The 21671-nt window shown below is 48.3% G+C and overlaps 9 protein-coding genes across 9 annotated transcripts; 6 read left to right on the top strand and 3 right to left on the bottom strand.

Annotated features, from left to right (window-relative positions):
- Nucleotides 1–462: 462 nt before the first annotated feature.
- Nucleotides 463–1769, top strand: EsH8_II_000427 (uncharacterized protein; the record flags this gene model as incomplete). The annotated part of the gene is made up of 3 exons (XM_083263725.1): nt 463–757; nt 816–946; nt 1005–1769. 3 exons carry the CDS (start codon nt 463–465, stop codon nt 1767–1769), a joined length of 1191 nt encoding a protein of 396 aa, XP_083121047.1.
- Nucleotides 1770–4208: 2439 nt separating this feature from the next.
- EsH8_II_000426 (uncharacterized protein) lies at nt 4209–4778 on the top strand (the record flags this gene model as incomplete). Its single annotated transcript, XM_083263724.1, has 1 exon — nt 4209–4778. The coding sequence occupies one exon, from the start codon at nt 4209–4211 to the stop codon at nt 4776–4778; it is 570 nt and encodes a 189-aa protein (XP_083121046.1).
- A 114-nt stretch (nt 4779–4892) lies between these two features.
- On the bottom strand, nt 4893–6110 carry EsH8_II_000425 (NADP-dependent oxidoreductase domain-containing protein; the record flags this gene model as incomplete). The annotated part of the gene is made up of 3 exons (XM_083263723.1): nt 4893–5500; nt 5548–5942; nt 6097–6110. The coding sequence occupies 3 exons, from the start codon at nt 6108–6110 to the stop codon at nt 4893–4895; spliced, it is 1017 nt and encodes a 338-aa protein (XP_083121045.1).
- Nucleotides 6111–6671: 561 nt separating this feature from the next.
- EsH8_II_000424 (uncharacterized protein) lies at nt 6672–7631 on the top strand (the record flags this gene model as incomplete). The annotated part of the gene is made up of 1 exon (XM_083263722.1): nt 6672–7631. The coding sequence occupies one exon, from the start codon at nt 6672–6674 to the stop codon at nt 7629–7631; it is 960 nt and encodes a 319-aa protein (XP_083121044.1).
- A 501-nt stretch (nt 7632–8132) lies between these two features.
- EsH8_II_000423 (FMN-dependent dehydrogenase-domain-containing protein) lies at nt 8133–9768 on the bottom strand (the record flags this gene model as incomplete). Its single annotated transcript, XM_083263721.1, has 5 exons — nt 8133–8137; nt 8211–8419; nt 8485–8945; nt 9076–9554; nt 9618–9768. The coding sequence occupies 5 exons, from the start codon at nt 9766–9768 to the stop codon at nt 8133–8135; spliced, it is 1305 nt and encodes a 434-aa protein (XP_083121043.1).
- A 687-nt stretch (nt 9769–10455) lies between these two features.
- EsH8_II_000422 (dihydrodipicolinate synthase family protein) lies at nt 10456–11442 on the top strand (the record flags this gene model as incomplete). The annotated part of the gene is made up of 1 exon (XM_083263720.1): nt 10456–11442. The coding sequence occupies one exon, from the start codon at nt 10456–10458 to the stop codon at nt 11440–11442; it is 987 nt and encodes a 328-aa protein (XP_083121042.1).
- Nucleotides 11443–14818: 3376 nt separating this feature from the next.
- EsH8_II_000421 (uncharacterized protein) lies at nt 14819–15562 on the top strand (the record flags this gene model as incomplete). Its single annotated transcript, XM_083263719.1, has 2 exons — nt 14819–15060; nt 15127–15562. The coding sequence occupies 2 exons, from the start codon at nt 14819–14821 to the stop codon at nt 15560–15562; spliced, it is 678 nt and encodes a 225-aa protein (XP_083121041.1).
- A 685-nt stretch (nt 15563–16247) lies between these two features.
- Nucleotides 16248–17874, top strand: EsH8_II_000420 (transcription factor domain-containing protein; the record flags this gene model as incomplete). The annotated part of the gene is made up of 3 exons (XM_083263718.1): nt 16248–16330; nt 16401–16714; nt 16775–17874. The coding sequence occupies 3 exons, from the start codon at nt 16248–16250 to the stop codon at nt 17872–17874; spliced, it is 1497 nt and encodes a 498-aa protein (XP_083121040.1).
- A 1058-nt stretch (nt 17875–18932) lies between these two features.
- On the bottom strand, nt 18933–20476 carry EsH8_II_000419 (pectin lyase fold/virulence factor; the record flags this gene model as incomplete). Its single annotated transcript, XM_083263717.1, has 4 exons — nt 18933–19095; nt 19203–19716; nt 19775–19944; nt 20463–20476. 4 exons carry the CDS (start codon nt 20474–20476, stop codon nt 18933–18935), a joined length of 861 nt encoding a protein of 286 aa, XP_083121039.1.
- Between the last annotated feature and the right edge of the window lie 1195 nt (nt 20477–21671).

Below are 21671 nucleotides of genomic sequence, written 5' to 3'. Positions count from 1 at the left end.
TCGGAAAACCTACCTAGCATGTTCATCTGGTACACGGCCACAAAGTCCCCCGCAAACGCAACATAGATTTACATTTAATGTCTTGCTATGATATATGCTACAACCGTCATTAGATCACTTTCGTTGATAGTCAGGAGTCATCGGTGAGCTGTGCTTCGCGCTGGAGGAAACAGGTAAGGCTCATTGTAGAGGTGCGGAAGCGCTAGCAGAAGCCATTACGGCGAGATTGGCGCTGTGCACAGAACCCAATCACTATGAATCATCGTGGCGCGGTACTAGCGCCGAGCGAGTCCCATTGGCCAGCCAAACGGAATTCTTTGTATTAGCCCACATGGCATGCAAATGAGGGGGGCCGCATTCGACCGTGGATTTCTCACTATATGAACCCACGCCCAGGGACCGAAGCTAAACACTTCAGGTATCATTTTTCAATCCCGTAGCTACCAAATTTAGTTATTCATAATGTCCGAACGAAATCATGCCATTGTTTTCGGAGCCGCTGGCCTGCTCGGTTGGGCGACTGTCGAGCAGCTACTTTCCAGCTACCCCGCCATCGGTTCATTTGACAAAGTCACTGCTGTCATCAATCGCCCGCTCCCGGAATCAGATTTCTGCTGGCCAAACGGCGCAGAAAACCGACCGGCTCTGCAGATTGTGTCAGGAGTGAACCTGACGGGTGAATCAGCGGAAGACTTGGCCATACAGCTGAAAGATAAAGTCGACGGGGTTGAGGATGTTACCCATGTCTTCTACTTTGGTATGTAGTATTCAGCTTCTTGTGTCTGCCAAATTGTGATGCTGAGCTATACGTGTAGTTTTCAATCAGGTCAGCGAGGATCATATCCGAGAGTGTGAGACCAATTGCGGCATATTGCAGCGAGTCGTTGGTGCGATTACCTCATTGTCACCAAACCTGAAATCTTTTGTCTACCCAGGAGGAACGAGAGTTGGTCGCCCCCTGTTCTGTGATTTTGATATCACTTGGCTCACATGCATGGACATAGGGATACGGCATCTATGTGCCTGGAGGAACGTTCACGGCCCCATTAGAAGAATCGATGGCAGATAGTCTGCCAGACGATTACGCCAAGACAGTTGCATACCCTTGGTTCAGAAAGATTCTTACCAAGGCAAGCGAAGGGAAAGCGTGGAACTGGTCAGAGATATGTCCGGATGTTGTTGTAGGCTTCACACCGAATGGGTCTGGATTCTCTTTGGCGCTTCATTGGGCCCAGTACCTCTCACTCTATGCCATAAACCACGGAGTTGATGGGAAATCCGAGTCTTCCATCGAGGTGCCGTTTCCAGGAAACGAGGGAGGTTTCAACAGCCTATTCACACCGGTATCTTCCCAGACTCTTGGCCGTATTGCCGTTCATGCCTCATTGAACCTGGAAGAGTGCGGCGGCAAGATCATCAATATGGCCGACCGCGCAAAGCCCACTACGTTCAGCGAGATTTGGCCGGCACTCGCCAAGTGGTTCGGACTCAAGGGCGTAGGACCAACGAGCGATGGGGTTGCTGTAAAGCCTGGCGAGTATGTCCATGAGCAGAAGCATGTCTTTGAAGCAAAAGGATTGAAAAAAGCGATCGTTGCCGGCGTTGGTGGTGGAAGTTCTCAGCTTGACAGCGTTGGCTACTGGCTGTCTTTTGACCGACAGCTAAGCTTGGATAGACTTCGGTCTGTGGGGTTCATGGAAGAAAGAGACCCAGTTGACGGGTGGCTGGAGGCATTTGAAAAGTTCAGAGTGGCTGGAATTATTTCGTAAAATTTTGGTATTGAATTGAATCTCTGGGAGGGAATATCGGACTCCTGTAAAATCATTCGGAGGTTAGCCTAAACAAAATAGAAGAATCCAGGTAGCTTACATGTCCTCAAGTTCACTTTCTCGCCCCCCCTCAATATGTAGGTCGACATCTTTCTTTGAAAAAGTAAATAAGTACTCTCTTCAACACTCCGTGGATATATTTACATAAAAGCCTGGGTTTGAAATCAAGATCCGAGGGTTTCATGTTTGCACATTCCCTCTGCTAAATTGTGGAAGGTGTTCTTTATGAAGAGTAAACTGGCGAGGTTCCGGTTAGACGCCAAATCAGAAACCTCGCGACTTTCGCAGTTCCATTGAATTGGACTTGTATAATGCTTGGAGAGAACAGCAAATAGCCTTCGTAGGGATGGTTTTCTTGCCGTGATCCACATCATTGAAACCCCCCAATTGCAGTATGTCGGATAATGCAACGCCCAAATTCCATCGGATCGCGACGGGGTCATGCAGAGAAGTGGGGTTGGCTCCTTGTGAGCAATTATCTCCAACTGCTTTCTAAGCTGCCACGGGAACTCTTACACTGCAAAGCCCAGTCCCTGTTACTTCCCCACACGAGTGCCGACCGACTCATGGAGGCCATCGCATGTTAGCAGCCGGCCTTCTCCTCTTTTCTCTCCTCACGGCCGACTCCAAGTCTCCCAGAAACCATTCTTTCATCTCACCACAACCGAAATCAGCCTCGCTGGCAGACTGTTTTAAACCAATGCTATGGCGAAACGTAGCTGGTCAGACGCCAATGAGGGCATGGAATTCATGACGGTGAGACATCCCTTCCGAGACTCTCTTGCGCGAACAGCATGCTCACAAAGCGTTTCAGTTATTTACTGCGGGGAACAGCGAACAGTCTTTTCCGCAAATATCCCGGAAAATCAAAGCATGTGCGGCTTGCCGGAAACACAAGGTTCACACAGTGGATTTCTATCTAGGTTTTTCATCAAGATTGAAGACTGACTAAATCTCTAGATCAAATGTCTAATGGACGAAAGTGGCCCGCCATGTCGGCGGTGCTCTGAACGAAGCCTAGGTTGCGTTTTGGGAAAGAACTTACAGAGCATCATTGATGAGAAGACTCAGTAAAGGCAGTTCCTACCCGCATCGAGGGTTTTTAAAGAAGCTAATCTTTGCACAGATACAACGAAGCTATCCTGCAGGACATTGAAAACCTCCACAATACTCTGAATGAAGTCACTAAAAAGATTGGTCTTCCAGAGCCAGCCGCACTTCAAAGCTCAGTCCTACAAAAATCAGCGGAATCACCGTCGCCACATAGCCGCTCTGCTGCAAATGCGAACGGATCTGGGTACCGTCTGGCCGTGTCTGGGCAAGACAATCGGGGTCCGTCCTGTGACAACTCACCCAAAATTTCACCTGAAGACGAGAACCTTCCACACGTGCCCATCCATTCACTCTATGCACTCACAAAACTGAGAGCATTGAGATCTCCAGATGCCCCCGAAGGGCACTCGAGCCCGATTCATGACGACTTCATTGCCCGAGGTGCCTTGCGCCTGGAAGACGCCGAGCGTCTTTTCTGTCTTTACAGAGACCGCCTGGATGCTTTTATATATGGGGTTGGATGCAAATACCAACAGCTGGAAGAATTAAGACGGAAGAGCCCTATTCTCGCCGCAGCAATTCTGACTGTCGCCTCTCTTCATGATCCGCAGGCAAACAGCATGTACGGGATCTGTAGCTCGGAGTTTCGTCGACTCACCGAGAGATCCATGTTTGACCGCCGGGTAAATCGTGACTACCTTCGAGCTATGTGCGTTGCGGCATACTGGCTGAGTGACATGTCATGGATGCTTTCGGGTTATGCTATTCGACGGGCGGCTGAGTGCAACCTGCACAATAGCTACAGCCGTGCCATCGAGGAGAAAAGTGAAGAAGCTGCCGATGGCGCACGGATATGGTATATACTCAATATTTGCGACCAACACCTTGCGACGCTTTATGGGAGGCCAGCTATCGTACAAGAGGACTCGTCTATGCAGCAGTGGGAAAGCTTTCTCGAATCTCCAGTATCCACTGATGAAGACAAACGACTAACAAGTCAGGTGGCACTGCTTGGTATCATTGGAAGCATCAGAGAGTTGTTCGGACCAGACAAAGGTCAACCAACGCCGAGAGCCTATGTGCATCAGATCTCTCACTTCAACAAGCAACTCGACCACTGGATCAAGCATTGGTCGGAAAAATTGCCAGGTGCGTAGACCTCTGAGCTCTCTTTCGAGTAAAACGTTAACAGCTTTAGAACAATACCAACACATTGGTCGATTTCCCCGTAAAGGCGCCCTCCTACATTTCCACTTCGCAAAATTACATCTCTACTCCCACATTTTCCGCGGTTTGTCAGGAGATAACCCGATACCCCATCACTTTATGGACTCCGCTGCAGTAGCTATATCTGTTGCAACATCTACCATCAACTTCATCGTCACTGATCCGGATGTTGCTGCTGGAGTGGTAGGCATGCCGTCCTACCTGCACTGCATGACTGCCTTCGCATGCATGTTTCTCATCAAAGTTGCAGTCAAGTATGGCGGAGATCTGATTGAACCAGGACGCGTTTGGAACCTGACGACCAGCCTTGTGCAACACTTCCGTTCTCTACCAGCAGGAAGATGGCACCTGGCGAATCTCATGGCGCCCGGCCTAGAGCGCATGGCTATGACACTAATGCCCTCTCGAGAGGGCGAGCCTGGCCAACGCCGCGAGGCGCAAATCACAACCAATGGGGTTGACGTTGTTGTTGATCCCAAACTTGCTGTTTCCAGCACTGAAGGAGCTATTATGGGCTCTGAAGGCGAGTTCTTTTTCGACTACGACATGAGCTTTGGCCTGTCTCCGGTATTTCAGTTCGACATCTCATCGTTAAACGCAGATACAGCTTCAACAGTGGGCCGAGATTTTGCAAATATTGAATATCCGATTGCGAGGCCCGGCACTTGATAAAGTTTGACAGAATATTGATAGAGATAAACCAAGCAGAAATTGAAATGACTGTTCAAAGGCACCTTGAAAGTGTGCTTTTCCTATGTCAGGGATCGTTGGATTCTATCGTGATCACATACCCTGTATATTTCTGGGCCGGTATTCACTTTCCAAGTATCTACATTCCTCTTCGGTCAGTTTGACCTTGAGCGCACCTACAGTCTCCTTGATCCTCGTCTCCGAGGTCAACCCCACTATTGGCCAATAGCCTTGTTGTAATACCCATGCAGTCGATACAAGAGCCATACTGACGCCCTTCTTCTTTGCTACCTCTTCGACGCGATTAATAATTTCGAAATTGGCATCCGCGAACCAGGCTTGTGTCTTTGTATCTGTTTGGCTGCGAAGCGATGTACCATCCTCGCTGTCCTTGGCTAGAGGCTTTGCGAGCAATCCGCGAGCAATTGGCGACCATGGAATGACGCCAACTTCAGTTGCACGACAGAAGGGTAGCATTTCTCGTTCCTCCTCGCGGTATAGCAAGTTATAGAACGGTTGCATTGAGATGAACTCGGTCCAGCCGTTTGACCGGGCAATATACTGCAGGCGGGCGAACTCCCATGTGTACATGGATGACGCCCCAATGTAGCGGGCCTTGCCGGATTGGACAACTTCGTGCAGGGCCCGCATGATTTCTTCGGGGGGTGTTTCTCGGTCAAGGCGGTGGATTTGGAGGACATCTGGAGATGTTAGCTTCAACAAACATTTCCACCAAGAGCTGGCTTACCTATGTAATCCGTGCCCAAACGTTCCAGGCACTTATCAACTGCATGGAAGATATGTTTCCTGCTCAGACCCATTTGGTTGACCAGTGGACCATCATTAACGCTAGCAGGCCTGGACTCGTCATCCATGACTGGGTTGAAAATCTTGGAGAGGATCACGACCTTTTGCCGCGGAATGTTGAACTTTTTCAGGGCTTTTCCAATAATAACCTCGGATTGTCCGTTTGAGTACGTATCAGCAGTGTCCCATGTGTTGATTCCGTTATCGTATGCCGCCTTGAGCAGTTGCAATCCTTCTTCCTCATCGAGGATCCATGGTGAACCCTCCCACTTGGATGAGCCAAAGGCCATGCATCCGAGGATGATTTTGGAGACCTTTAGGCCAGTTTTGCCAAGTCTTTTGTTCTGGTTAGCATCTCAGAGAAATATTAGATGATGCTATGAGAGTATAGGAAAGAAAAAAGAATCATTTTCAAGTTCATCTCAAAAATGCGCGGCATATCAAACGCGACGAGGGGCGGGTCTGCATCGCAGCGGACCTAAGTACTCACCTGACGTATTCCATAATTTAGATATTTGGCTTCTGATCGAGCAAAGGATCCTTTCGAAACAAAATTCACCAAAGTGGACAGAATTTCTTCTCGGCCACTACGCAGGCTCGACGATATATCCGAGACTTTGTTTCCGAACCAGCACGCCATTTCATTCCGTCTCTCGGCTTAGGGTTCTCCGCCAGAATCCTGCAGGTTCCCTCCGACCGCCGCGCGATGCACCCTTGCGCGGTGCGGGGAACACCTGGACGAAAGATCAACATTGTGTAGTCGGCATTCTTTCCGACACCCGGATTCGACAACTTGCATCGGCTACATCTCCGATCTCCAGCTCCAACTTGGAGCATGACAGCATGTTCGACAATTCGCAGCCGGTTAGGCTCGGTAAATCGCAGGAATATGAGGAGAAGCCCCGAACATGTAATTGGACCAGTACAGTACCCCTCATACCGAAATCGGATGATTGATGCCGAGGACTACATGATCGCATCTATTCTGCCGGAAGTGCGAAATTTGTCCTCATCACTACGCATGATCTCATCGCCAGCAATCAAGATACCCTCACCAAAGCAATAATGTCAAACGAAATCCTCGTGACCGGCGCGGCTGGCTTCGTCGGCCAGGCCCTCGTTACTGCCCTCATCAAGGCAAATCCGTCCACAAGCCTTACTGTCACAGATGTGATTGAGCCACCTATCCCAGCTGAAGTGGCAGGGGAGAGCGACAGAATCAAGTCACTGAAAGCCGATCTCACCGATGCGGCAGCAGTAACGTCTTTGGTATCGAAGCAATTTGCGGCTGTTTACCTCCTGCATGGCCTCATGTCTGGCGGAGCCGAAGCAAACCTTGATCTGGGTCTTAAAGTCAACCTCGACTCAGTCAGGGCCGTCCTAGACCATCTCCGCAAGAATTACCCCGGTACCACCGTTGTTTTCACCAGCTCATGCGCCGTCTACGGGCCCCGTCAACCCGTCATTGAGAGCGAGACAGTACCGAAGCCTAAGACATCGTACGGCACTGAAAAGCTCATTATTGAGTTGTTGGTGGAGGATTACTCTCGGCGTGGACTCATCGACGGTCGCATTGTACGTCTCCCGACGGTAACAGTCCGTCCCGGCGCCCCGTCCGCGGCGGCATCCAGCTTCGCTTCCGGCATTGTTCGCGAGTCGCTCAAGGGTATCAAGAATATTTTGCCTGTGAGCCGTGACCTAGAGATTTGGGTATGTAGCCCTGCGACGGTTGTCAAGAATCTCGTCAAGGTCAAGGACGTGCCGAAAGACAAATTTGGAGACTCAAGAGTGGTCAACCTCCCGGGCATAACAGTGACTGTGCAGGAGATTCTGGATGCTGTAGAAAAGGTTGGTGGCAAGGAAGCTTTGGCCCAAATTGAAGAGAAGAAAGACCCGGCAATCTTAGCCATTGTAAACACATGGGCGGCCCGGTTTGATGTTAGCAGGGCGTATGGTCTGGGTCTGGAACCCGATGGGCCTATTTTGGAAGCTGTTGAAGCGTTTGCCAAGACTATCAAGACATAAACGGCGACCTTTATCAAATAATATGGGCGAACTTAAAACATAGTATGGCGTAGATAGAATAATACTGCTCTAACTTGCTTTACTTGTATAAGCCAGTCTTCTCCAAAACCGCCATTTGCAAGATAGACTACTCATGGTCTTTATACTCGTTTTAGACCGTGCTGTGAGATAAGATTTGCCCATATAACATTCCCCGTATCACAAAATCGTTTCAATAGAGCAAAATCAACTGATGAATTTACCACATAGTTAAAAATAGAGATAATATACTGTATGCCGTTTGATGCAACACAGGGCTGCAATCAAATTAGTGAATTGAACAGATGCCAATTATGTCTATTTCCAAAATTTTAAAGTCTCGATCTTGGTCCTTTCAACATCTTGTTCTTTCTTGATCGATGTCCAGGAAAGACAAGATAATCCACATCCAAAGTGTTCACAATCTCTGGAGTAGCTTGACTTAGACTTGTAATGCCACAAAGCCTCATTGATGTTTCTATCTCATCCTTAAGGACTATGCAATGTAGTTGAATTATCAGCAAGTGGTTGTACGTTTGGTTTCGTCGAGTGAAGACTTACTCTGAGAGAGATGTTCAACGCCATCTTGGCCATAAACCAGAGAGTACAAGAATGGCCTGCCTATTCCAACAGCAGTGGCACCTAGGGCAATTGCTTTGAGGATATCCGAGCCACGCTCAAAGCCGCCATCTATGTATACCTCCAGTTTGTCAAATACCTCTGGGCACTGCTCTTGGAGTTCCAGTAGAACAAGAATAGAGGCCTGGGACCTGCAAAACTTATCAACATCTGCGTTTGAAAAAAGCTCGAGGCTTGTACGTGATTTGAAGCTTACCCATCCAGAGATCGGCCACCATGGTTGCTCAAAAGAACTCCATCCACACCGTACTCAACCGCCAACTTGGCATCATCGGCAGTTTGAACCCCCTTGAGCACAATTGGCACACCGCTCGCTTCTCTGATCCATGTGAGGTCTTCCCATGTAATTGACTTATCGATGTATTGTGCCATCAAGCGTCCAAGCCCACTGCCTTTCTTGTCTCTACTGCTTTCAGCGCCGCTGATAGCAGCTCGAATTGTACCTGCCTGTGCTGCACGTTCATCTGCTTCCCTCTTGCCTGGAACAGGTGCATCCACAGTGACAAAAACGGCTTTTATTCCAAGGGAACGGGCTGATCGAAGTATCTCCATTGTTTTATGACGCTCGGAGTTTATATAAAGCTGGAAGAAGAATGGATGTGCAGGTGGAGCAGCCGAGACGATAGATTTGAGAGTATAAGATGCATTACTCGAAATCTGGATATGAAGGGTTTAATTTTATGACCTCCTGAAAACGCTGAAGGAGTTTGCTGTGTCAACTCACACATTGAATAATCCCTTCGTTAGCTGCGCCACGGCTTAGAGCTAACTCCCCTTCAGGATGCACCAGCTTTGCCATGGCCGCAGGCGAGATAAAAAAGGGGGCAGCGCTGTCGAATCCAAGAATTTTCGTTTTAAAGTTTACGTGGGAAACGTTTCTCAGAATCCTAGGCCGGATCATGATACGCCTCACCAGCTCCTTGTTCTTTCTGTGTGTTATCAAGTCAGTGGCAGCAGAAGAGTAAAAGGCCCATGTCTTCGGCGTCAAGGCGTTGGAAGCTACGGCCTCAAGATCCGGTGCACCAATGATAGATTCCAGAGGCGGGATGGGCGTGTCTTCTTCTTGTAGCGCTGACTGCGCAACCTCTGCGGGTGAGATTGCCATACCACTCTGACCGACTGCCTGTGTGGTTGCAGTTGGTACGTCGGGAGTGACATCCTTCAGGATGCCGATGTACTTCTCGTGAGGCAACTCTTCGAGAATATCAGGCGCATGCACTTTGTCGAAAATCTTCGTGGCATTTGAACCGGCACACTCGAGGAGGACTAAAGGCTGCCTGTGGTGAGTAAAACACATAAAAGGAAGTAGCTAGGAAACAAGAAACCGACCTGATGGACCTCCTGGGTGTTCGCGAATGAAGTCTGTGATATCCCAGACTTTGGAGTGCACCGCTATCCAGCAATCTGACATTGAGTTGTGCTTGCTGAGATCACTTAAACTGATCGCGTTCTTATGGTTTTCTTGTGTCTTTGTGGCCATTGTGTTGTGGATTCCTCGTTTCCTTAATGTCAGACTCGGGTTTCTTTGCTGTGCAAATCCTCTCTTAAGCTGAATGTTTCGATTTGAGTTCGTCCCATGAGAAATCAAAACAAGGAGGGCACTTGGTGAAGAAAAATGTTAGGCTCATTTGAGAATGTAGTACCTTCGGAAGCTTGTATGGCGGGCCATTTGGGAACGTACCGCCTTGGTTTGCCATCAATCGCGACACTCCCGTTGTTCCTGGGACTGCCCCCCCTGTCAACTCCGCATACGTATTTCAGGCAGTTCGGCTTTCTCGCCGATGTGGATTGCCATTGAGCAGTCACGCGGGAGCCTCCGGAAATTTTGACTTTTTCCACGTAATGACACTTTCTCTCCCAAACACTTGTGACATTATTGGACAAAGCTCCTCAGTCAGCAAAACGCCTGGCTGCTTTGCGTGATCGGGGCGATTCGGCCGTACACCCAACAATGGATAGGTTCCCCGCATTGGTCTCCGCATCTTCGGAGTTGGTGTCATAGCTGTCATGAGGGGGTTAAAGCTTTAGTATCAGACAACTCATATTCAACTAACTTTCGGGCTGGACCTAAATTTTGTCATAATTCTCAAAACGCTTGCATTGTCTTGTTGAAACAATTTCCGATCAAACACCAGTCGCCTGTTTGGATTGTTCAAGTATCTTTGCAATGCCTTCCAGCACAATTGCCCCTAAATTGAAACCTCTCCCACCTGGTGTCTATACCCCGGTCGTCACCATCTACAAAGCCGGCGACCCTTTGCAGTCAGTAGACCACGATGCCTTGTACAAGCAGTGTCAGTCCTTGGTCCGCGCTGGCATGCATGGTCTCGTCTACCTGGGCACCAACGGCGAGCTTCCCCTTCTCACTACCGACGAGCGAAAAGCTATCATTGTGACCGCGGTACGCGCGGTCAAGGATCTCCAAAAGCCAGATTATCCCATTGTGGCTGGTATATCTGCACAATCAACTCGCGAGGCTATCCTCAACGCGAAAGATGCTGGAGATGCCGGTGCCAAGTTTGCCCTTCTTTTACCGCCCAGTTACTGGCCCAAAGCCCTGTCCAACGATGCGATACTGGGTTACTACCGGGACGTTGCTGATAACTCGCCAATTCCAATCGTCATATACAATTTCCCTGCTGTAACATCTGGGGTCGACCTCGATTCCGACCAGCTTACCGCTCTGGCATCACACCCGAACATCGTTGCTGTGAAGCTGACCTGCGGGAACGTGGGTAAGGTGACTCGGCTGACAAGCAAGTTCGCCCACGAGCAGTTCGGTGTTTTTGGCGGTAGCAGCGACTATCTCCTCCCGACTTTGCATGCGGGAGGTAGTGGCTGTGTGACAGGAATGGGAAACATATTCCCAGGGTCTACTTCTGCGGTTTATGACTTATGGAAGGCTGGAAAGGCCGAAAAGGCCCAGAAGTTGCAATATGATGTGGCGAATGCAGAGTGGGCTTGTAAGAAAGGCATCGCTCTTACAAAGTACGGTGCTTGGTATTTCCTTGGCCGCGACATAGGCGTCGCTGATGAATCTTCGTGGGAGATGAGACGGCCATACTTGCCTCTAGGTGATGCAACGAAAAAATGGGCTTTGGAAACACTGGGTGTACTTGGACCCGTCGAAAAGCACAGGTCGTGGAGCACGTAGACAATACGACAATTCTTTTTGTTCCTTGAACTTAGTGCGTGTGTTATTGTCGAGTGAAAATATAGAGGCAGGTTAACATCTTGTCCAATATATTGCATAAACGTAACTAAAAATCGGGTGACAGAGGCTGGATTATTTGAAAAGATAATATTGCAGGTCGAAGACTCCATGATTCGAAAACAATTACCACTTTAACACGACGGACCATAAACTTGTCTTATTGACGATTTATATATACGTATTGAACAATGGAGCAATGATACCGTGCTCCATTATTCCTCGCCTACCCAGCTTTCTACATCCTCAATCCTAACGTATTTGATGTACTGACGGTGAAATGTGAAAGCTATATGCAAGACCGACACAGAACTTCCCTGCTCAATAAAAACACTTGGGTAGCTTAACTCACGGTTAGTCTTCTCTTTTGAGTTGTTAGTCATACAGAACCCATCACCGTCCTCAAGTACTCTTGATTTCCAACTAAGACCGTCATCATCAGAGATGGCTACAGTCAATGCTTTTCGGGGGGTCCCCCAAATGGCCTGCTTCCCATTGACTGATGCTTGGTTCGGGCGCTTATCGTTCTCTGGTGTAATATCATCGTATAAACCTTCCCTCGTCGCCATATCTGGCTCGAAAGAAGAATGGTTGAATACGATGGCAAGACTTCCCGACGGGAGACGCGTTGTGCAGATGCCGCTGTTGGGATTTGGTAGGGTAGTCGGTTGTGGAGAAGCCCAGTTCAGACCATCAGATGAAGTAGAACGGTAAATGTTGTCTGCCCAGCGACTGCGGAAGAATGCGACATGTACAGATTTCTCTGTTGTCGGAGGAACAATATTCATATGTACCAAACCGACACTGTCAGGGACAACATTTTCTGCCCAAGTTTGACCATTGTTTCTTGAGTAGAAGACTGCTGATATATCGTTGTTTCCAATCCACCTTTGCCCAGGTGTCGATCGGCAGTGGAAAACCGGAAGAACCCAAGTGCCATCACCTAATACCACAAGTGGTTGCCGCACGAATGCGCCAGTAACACCCTTTAGTGGATATCGGGGTTCCGACCATGTCATGCCGTTGTCGCTAGACGTGCGATTTATAATGACTGCTCCATCTTGGTTGCCGGCATCCTGAGAGGTATGAAATAGCCAGATGTCCCCTGTCTCTGGAGATAGAAACAAGACAGGATTCTGGCAGCTTCGGTTGATATCTGAGGAGATCTTCTGTGGAGTGGACCACTTGTTTGAGCCATGTTCCTGACGAGACAACCAAATGCTAATATCCGGAAGTCCCTCCTGCGAGCCCCCAAACCAAGCGCACAAGAGTGTCCTGTCAGGGAGTTGGAGTAGATTGGAGGCGTGGGATTGAATCGTTGCCACTGGGATGCCTGTGCTGTACAGAGTGGGAGACATGCTTAGAAAAGTCGACCGAGTGGCTGTCAGAAGGAAATGCGGAGTGCGGTAGCAGATTGAGTATGTTGATATCGACCCAAATGTGCCTGCCCTTTTCTACTGGCAAATTATTGACGCTGCTGCCAAAAAGTTTAGCAGAGTGTGGTTGATTCTATGTATTCCCTTTCATTAATCCTGAAATCTGCTAAGTGCGACCCTGATGCTCCAAGTCCTTGTTTCCCCGCTTCCAAATTCCTTCGAGGCCCATTACCATCCGGCAAAAAGTCCGTTCCCCGCTGATCTTGAGTACCCGGGGAGCCCCCGTTCAAGCTCGGCGTCACACGAATCCAAGGTTCGAGCTAGGACTGGTCCCCGAGGTTCCCAATTCAGCTTAGTTCCAAACCAACTCCGATTCCGAAATAGGACACGATGCTAAGTTTGGGAACCACTCGATGGTAAACAATATGAAATAGGTTTTGATTCCGGGCTTCTCTCCGAAGATTGTACTGCATGATCTTCATGGTTCCCCATACGGTAGCGGCTCACGGAATGCTGTGGATTACGCGGGGTAATTCGGCTGTTCGATCTCCCCATGGGGAGTACTCGTAGCTCGTACGGCTATTGAGTCAGTTATCCAACTATATGATCCAGTCAAAGCCTGCTGTTGATTTCTCTTTAGTCACAACAGACTTTCTTAATGACACGCTCAACTTTTCGAACATCTCACTCAGTTCAACGAAACAAATCCTAATAATGGGCGGTGGAACTTCACTCTGGGCTTCTCCTGACTGGAAGAAGGATCCAAAGGAGATCTTCAACTCGCGGCTATTACTACTGGGTGTCACGATTGCCTTTGCAGGGTGTTCTTATGGCTTCGACCAGGGAAACATTGGAGGCATCATGACCTTTCCTTCGTTTAGAAAAGCTTTTGGTTTCGACACCATAAGTGAAGCTGAAGCTGATAAAAGAAGTAAGGCCCTGCCATCGAAAACAATGAGAAGACTGTACCAAGAGCTAAATCCAGTTTAGAAGGGAACATCGCAGCCATGTGTAAGTAAAAAGTGTTGCTGAGAGTAGACTTCTAATGATTATTTTAGTGGCTGCAGGTGGAACTGCAGGCGCTTTACTAGCCGCGCCACTCTCCGACTTCATTGGCAGAAAGAAAGCCGTAACATCAATGGCAGGTCTTTTCCTCGTGGGATGTGCAATGCAAGAGGTTCCCAACCTAGACGTTCTCTATGCCGGGCGACTGTTGGCCGGTGTAGCAATTGGGGCAACCTCCATGGTCGGTATCCTAGTCACTACAGACTCGAATCCTTCAAGAAACTAGTTACTGACTATAGACAATCCAAGCTCGCTCCTCAGTATCTCGCGGAAAATTCTCCAAAATCGATTCGAGGCTCGCTTACGACCTCGTACAATTTGATGATTATTTTGGCCTTAGCATTGGCTTTTTGGGTAAACTATGCAGTGAGCCTCTGGCCCAATCAGGATCCCAACGACAACAAGCCTTGGCAGCTGGCTCTTGGCATCCAATTAATTCCTGGATTCTTTCTCTTTGCTCTAATTTGGTGTAAGTATACGCTCGATAACTCCAATGGTTACTAGAACTGACATGTCTGTTTCTCTCAGTTGTTGTCGAAACACCCCGAGCCCTCATCTCTCAAGGGAAACAAGAACGTGGTTTGAGGAACCTTTGCAAGCTTAGAGGCTTGCCAGCGGAACATTCATATGTCCACCAAGAGTATATGGAAATTATTGCTCAGTTCGAGGCTGAGCAGAACGCGGCAAAGGGTGGGTGAAATGCCGCCAAAACGACACTTCTTCTAACAGTGTTAGGCCACAGCTATCTCGTTGTCATGCGTGACATCGACACAAATGCCAGCAATCGTCGACGTCTATTTCTTGCTGTAATGCTTTTCTTATTTCATAAGCTTACAGGCACAGATTCAATAAATTACTTCGCCCCTGACATTTTCGCAATGATTGGGGTTCCCGAGGGATCAAGCTCGCTTTTAACGACGGGAGTCTACGGTATGGTGAAGCTTGCAACGACGATTATCTACGTAACCGTCATTGTCGATCGTGTCGGCCGTCGTCTCCCACTCATGATTGGCGCAACTATTCAGGCAACCGCCATGCTTTACATTGGTCTTTTTCTTCGATTCTCCAATGTCGAACCGGGAAGCGGAACTACTGCTGGTGGAATCGTGGGAATCATCATGTAAGTTAGAGTTATAACAGTACCGAGCTACTACCTGTATTACAAGGTCGCTGATTCATGATCCAGGATCTATTTATACGCTTTCGGCTGGTCTTTTGGACACTCTGTAGCCCCCTATGTTGTTGCCGCCGAAATATTTCCCTCTCGGATCCGGTCAGTCTGCATGTCATGCTGCCTCTTCACCAACTGGATCGTCAACTACGGCATTACGTCCGCCACTCCACACATGCTTCGAACGATGAAATACGGCACTTTTCTCTTCTTTGCTATTATGACGTACATCGGTGTTGTTTTCGTCTACTTCTGCCTTCCGGAACTTAAAGGCCGCAGCATTGAGTCCATGGATGATCTCTTTCAAAATCCGCTCTGGACTATGTTCAAGCGAGCTTACCCAACTGAAAATGAAAAGGTCAGACACGATGTCCAGGAAAAGCTCCATCAAGAGGGCCAGAAGCCTGTGTCACATGTAACCATGGTGGAGGATAATGGTAAACGCGCCTGAAGCGTTGCTGCGAATTTTAAGTAGTAATTTGGGAACGTAATTGCGGAAAGAATATACAGCAATAGGCATCAACTTTGAAAGACGGAGAGGAGGAGAACGATGGATAAGAACGAATCTGAGGCATGAAATACCCATGTTATACTTCAACGAGCCGTTTCAATAGAGCACCATTCAATTGATCAGAAGAGTCCACGTCGTGCCGACTATAACGTCACATGTCAAGGCATGCAAAAGCGCTGACTGTGAGTGACACCATGCGGATGGGCCCCTAAGTAGAACGCATAGGCGGGAGCGAGCCGATGGGAAGCACAAAATTGAGTTGTGCAAAGTAAGATAACTATGACCCACTTATTTCCATCATCTGAATGGACGAATGAGAGAAGGATTTAACGGGGCTCATAAGTCATGAGTGTCCGATGACGGTCTTCTCCGCCCATGCGGGGAAGGCATTTGCACCCGATTCCAGGGCGCTAGAACAGAATAGGCAAGTCTCGTAATATCATTTGCATGGGAAATTCCGATATCTCTCTCAGCAATCCACTAATTGTACTTGGGTCATCGTCAGGGTCCCTCTTTTCCTCTCGACGTCAAGATCCCCACGTGTCGCCGGTTACGCCCAACACGCCGGGAATCGTACATCGCATGCCAAGTTTGTATTTATACTGCTGAAAAGCATGACAGCACCATGGAATCGGTCATTCATTCTGATAATAGGCGGAGGAAGGGTTCCAAGCACGATAAAACCGGCTGCCTAACCTGCCGATATCGGTAAGCTTTTTACGAAGCACCTTGTCTCCTCATCTTCGATGCATTGTTCTGATAAGCACGAGACACACAGGCGAAAGAAATGCGTGGAAAACACATTCCCAGTCTGCGGCACATGTGCTCGCTTGAATATCAAATGCATACGAGGGACAACTCGCGATGTAGTGCCGACCAGCTGGGTTGACCGGAAACAAAACACAAGCAAAGCATCACAGACACCAATACCTGATAATGCACATCAGGTGTCGGCATGTTTTCCATTATATACACCGACGACGGCCTCAGATCAGGCCGAGCCTCCTCAAAAACGACATGTGATGCGTTACTATATCACTGTATTGAGCCATCACTTGACAGCAAGCGAGCAATTCAACTCATTTCTCTCAGGTAAGCTGTTTTCTTGTCTTCACCATATACACTCGCATTCTTACACTGGTATTGTAACAGCTTTTCTACCCATGGCCATGGAATCAACAGTTCTGTATGACGCGCTAGTAGCGTTTGCTTCAGGGCATCTTTCACTCTCAAATGACTCATACAAAGTCTCGGCCCTAGAGGCTCACTCGACAGCCATTAGTAACCTTGCCACCGCACTGAGCACGCCGCAGCAGGAGATAACATGGTACGAAACAAAGGCCGCAACGTGTCTCGCATTTGTAATAGGAGAGGTCTGTGTAGGGGACAACTATGGCTGGCCTACACATCTCAACGGAACCAAGCTCATCATCGAGTCGGCCATGGCAACTACGGGCACTGGATTGGTTTTGCGTGGACCTGATGTCTTCAAGAGGAGTTCCGAGGGCCAGTGGATACTTCGAAACTTTGCGTATCACGACATAATTGGCAGTGTAACCCTGCGAAGGCGACCTCTGCTTGATTGCAGCTATTTGGATGGCATCACCGACGTTGTGGACACCTATCTGGGTGTTGCTACAGACTTGCTGCGTTATGTTGCTACACTCAGCTGCCTTGACGAGGAAACAAAACTTGTTCCCGATATGACGCTCGAGGAGACTACAAGAAGGAAGAAACTGTTCCACACTACCTGCGCGGAAGTTGAGCGGGATTTGCATGACTGGCGATGTCAGCCAAACGCTACCCCTGAACTTGCCGCCTTAGCACATGCCTTCAGGGGAGCAGTTCTGATTGTTCTGTACCGACTTGTGCGGGATCGATCAAGTTTTGAGGAGGAAATTGCGCAGGGACGAAGCTCTACCCCGACGGGTTGGGACATATTGCCGACAAAGATACGCACACAAGTCTCCAACATACTGAGACATGTTGACGAGATTCCCATAGGCTCTCACACCGAGTCGGCGATTCTATTTCCGCTCTTCCTCGCTGGTGGTGAGGCTACTGAAGACGTACATATGGATGCCGTCCGCATTCGTCTGCAGATGACCCATCAAAAACGGCGTTTCCAAAATATTTCAACATCACTCAATATTCTTGAGAAACTATGGCAAAGGCGACAGGGTCTGGATGAAGACTATATTGACTGGACAAATATTTTGGCTGCAACCGGAGAACATCTTCTGTTGACATGAGGTCATTTTATTCGAAGGCCAAAATGGGTTTAGTGCCAATTGTCAAAGTTATTAGCCTTCGTCCTGGTCCTCTTTTTGACGACTCATACGCCCCATCATCGTTTGGGTTTTAAATTTATCAATATAGAATAGAGACAATGTACATACATAAATTCCATGTTTTCGATTTATTTCTAAGTATCAGACAACATAAGTTTATGTAAATGTATCCTTTTATTCCGCTTTGAAACATACATGCTTGGCTTACATTAATATCATAATACTCACATCCAGACTATTTTGTTCTTAAAACATAAAAGCATGGTATGATTCATGGAAGTTGCGAGATTATGCAGTTGTGTAGACCAGTGGAACTTGCGACAAGAGATAAACTGTTTTGACACAGGGATGATCACTTAGGTTCTTTCATCCATAGTGCTACGCACTGAGGAAAGGTATCTTAATGCTTTATTGCAGTTTTGAAAATCAATCTCTCCAGATAAACGACCTAGTGCGTTGATGTAAAATGATGCTTTGGCGAAGGGTGCGTTCGGACAACGGGCCAATAGACGGCGACTGAGATTGGGATTGCTAGTTGCTAGGTTATATGATCTGCGAAGAAAACTGAGCAAATTAACTAGGTGTACAAGGTGTTTGTGCTATAACTGAAACCAGAAGAAAACCTCAATATATTAGGTTAGCATCCCAATCAGGTTTTCTGTCACTTTGAACCCCACAGTCACCGTCAAGATACAACAACGAGGCTCCCCCCATCCAAAAAAGAAAATGCCTAGAGATTGTGTATTCAATTTACAATAGAATTAATTTTCGTAAAGTCTAAGCGAGACTTGGCAAGAAAGCTGCGCTGTCTCCGAGTGTATTTCTTTAAGCTGAACCTTGTTTGGTGCTAAGTTGTATTACATTGTGGCGGCGCAACTCGCGGAAAAGGACACATCAAATCAAATCAATTTTTATCAGTTTATAGGTTCAATTACTACAGAATCAATATAAATGAATGATGGCTCCGACGTTATCGACTCTTGCGACACTTCATGCCAACACTGCTAAGTTATTGACGATTAGAATCCCAGTGTCTGCCCTGCCTCCTTGGTAACGGCAGCCTTCACATTGGCAGAGCCCAGGAGAGAGTACGAGTAAGGCGGGCTGCTAGCACTAAGCGTGCCGACGGGCGCAGTGTTTGCGCTTTCTCCGCCAAGAACAACATCGATTGCAACGACATAACTGAATCAAACACGGTCAGCTCCATGACTTGTGGAATACATTCACCCTGAAATAAAGTTGTGCTTTTCGCTGCCAACTCCACTTTTGGGCTACAATGAGCAACTTACCCGACTTCTTTGCTCGACTCAGTGAAGATAGCCTTCTTGCCAACATTCTCGAAAACCGAGCTTTGAATGAGAGCTTGCGCACCCATGCGAGAGTTGAGACCTGTATCCATGGTGTTGTAAAACTGGTTGAAGACGTGGGCTGTTCCAAATCGCAAGAGCGGGCCTCGACTGCGCACATTATAGAAGTGGTTGTTGGCATAGGTTACGTGCAAAGTTCCGGTGTCCTCGGCGGCATTGTTGTCAGAGTGACCTACAAGGGAGCCTTTGGAGTGGTCATGGAAGTATGTGTGGGAAATAGTGACCCAGTCAGCAGCGTGGGAGAGATCGGTCAATCCGTCGTAAAAGTCCTTGTCGCCGTCACGGGTGGCTGACAGGTCACAATGATCAACCCAGACGTTCTTGGAGAGCTGGATGGTGATGGCGTCGCCGTAGTCAGCCTCGACTTTGCTGATCTTCATGTTACGGACGATGACGTTCTTCTGGCCCAAGATTGTGAGGCCAATGCCCTCAAGAGCTACGAGCGCCCCTGTCAGTCACGCAGACACATCGTGGCGACTGTCGAGGATACTCACAGCTTCCAGTTTTCCCTACGATAGTCTTATCAGATCCGACTTGAACCTTGGCCTTGCCAACAATGTTGCCTTGAATAATAACGATTCCTGGGCCCGATGCGTTGGCTGCAGCAGACAGCTGGGCAAGGTTGGTCACAGTGGTGGTAGTACCCCCAGCGCCACCTTTGGTGCTAAAGAAAACAGGTCAGCCGAGGATCGGTTGATTCAGATCAACGAAAAAAAAAGGAGGGAAAAAAAGGAAGAAAAACCACTTACCCGCCGTTTTGTGTGGCATAGCCAATATTGCAGGCATCTGTGATGGCCGCTCTCTTATGCAGGAGATGACCATCCTCGATAGTGGGAGTTGGCGAGGCCGATATGGCAACCGCCAGCAACGACCAAGAAGCAAGATTGAAGAACCTCATACTGAAAATCAAGACCTTTCCACGAACGACAGAAAATATATACAAGAAATGAACGTTTTTGGTCTTAATATGTGGAACGATGCCGAATAAGCATAAATTTAGGCCGAATACGCGGGTGGCCCTTGGTTATATGCTGATCAACGACGAGCCACGTATTATTGTGATATCCCATAGCCCCCACTGTTTACTCTATGGATGACGGCCAAGACAGAGACAACATCTAGTTTACAGGCCTGCTATATTGCTATCTTGGCAATGTAGCACCGCCTTCCTCCAATACAAACCGTTCGGGGGCCATGAAAGGGCTCTCTTAGGTGGAATTGTCGGTAATATACAAATCCCCCGAATAAGGAGCAGCTTCTCCTTTTGTTGCGCGAACATCACAGGGCCTGGCCTTCGGGTCTCGGTTGAAACAAAAGCTTGCCCAATCCGGTTTCGAAGCAACCCGAAGTCGCTCTCAATTGGAGCAGCAATTAATTCGCTTCTCTGGTTGACGGGGCTGTCGATCCCATTCACACATTAAGGGGGCTTGGTGCGGAGAAAATTGCTGTTGGAGGAAAATTGCCAGGCAGTTGCCAGGATCCGTCACCCATGGACAGCACGTGGGGTGCGGTAGGAGTGACCAACGCCCCGGAGTTGCATCGTCTCCGCCTCTCCCCGGATTGATCGGGGCCGGCACGGCAAATGAAATAGTGAATTATCTTAGCGTTCGGATCATGACACCCACCTATCAGTCCTACCATAACTATAACCGAGCTCAAGCAGGTAAATAGACAGAAGATGTTCTCCCAACATCTTGTCAGTCGCTAGATTGCACACGTCTTTTCATCGACAACTCCAACGACGATTATTACTCCCACTCCCAAACGTTGACGAGAATATCAAAGCCGCAGCTATTGAACGCTTAGATTAGATTAGATGATTTCAAAGTTTCCTCTTTGAATTAAGAGTATTCTGGCCACGCAATCCTTACTTGTTCGGGTAAAGAGGTGGTCGAGATTTCGTGGAAGTAGCCATATCCGAATGGATTGAACTAAACAACTATTTACGGCCAAAACTCGAGCCCTGAGACCGGTACATGTGACCAGAGAGAGCAGACAAGACAGAAAAAAGCTAAAATTGGGTGTTTTCACATATTTGTATTACCGGTATGGGTTTCATACGTTTCCCATGTGATATCCAGCCTTGCCGTATTAAAAATGAATAAAATTAAGAACTGTCGCACCCGCCCCATCCTACAATTGGACACAACCAATGTAGGGCGCATTTCAGATGATTGAAGGAAGCTTTGATCGCAGTCGTGACGGCTACGACCCCTACCCCAAAGCCTGCCCAAAACTTCCCGATTGGATGGCGTAGCTTACGTTGTATGACACGGTTGGGGGCACACGGATTGTGCAGCCCGATAAGCCTCTTGTCAATGGCACCACGCTACACGGTCCGGGTCAACGGCCTGGACTAAAATGTATTGCGTACACCCGAGTCTCGGGATT

This window comes from Colletotrichum jinshuiense, chromosome 2 (genome assembly GCF_051148585.1).
Source record: "Colletotrichum jinshuiense chromosome 2, complete sequence".
Classification (NCBI taxonomy): Eukaryota; Fungi; Ascomycota; class Sordariomycetes; order Glomerellales; family Glomerellaceae; genus Colletotrichum; species Colletotrichum jinshuiense.
The sequence above is the reverse complement of the archived record's forward strand: the minus strand, read 5'-3'. Positions and strand labels throughout refer to the sequence as shown.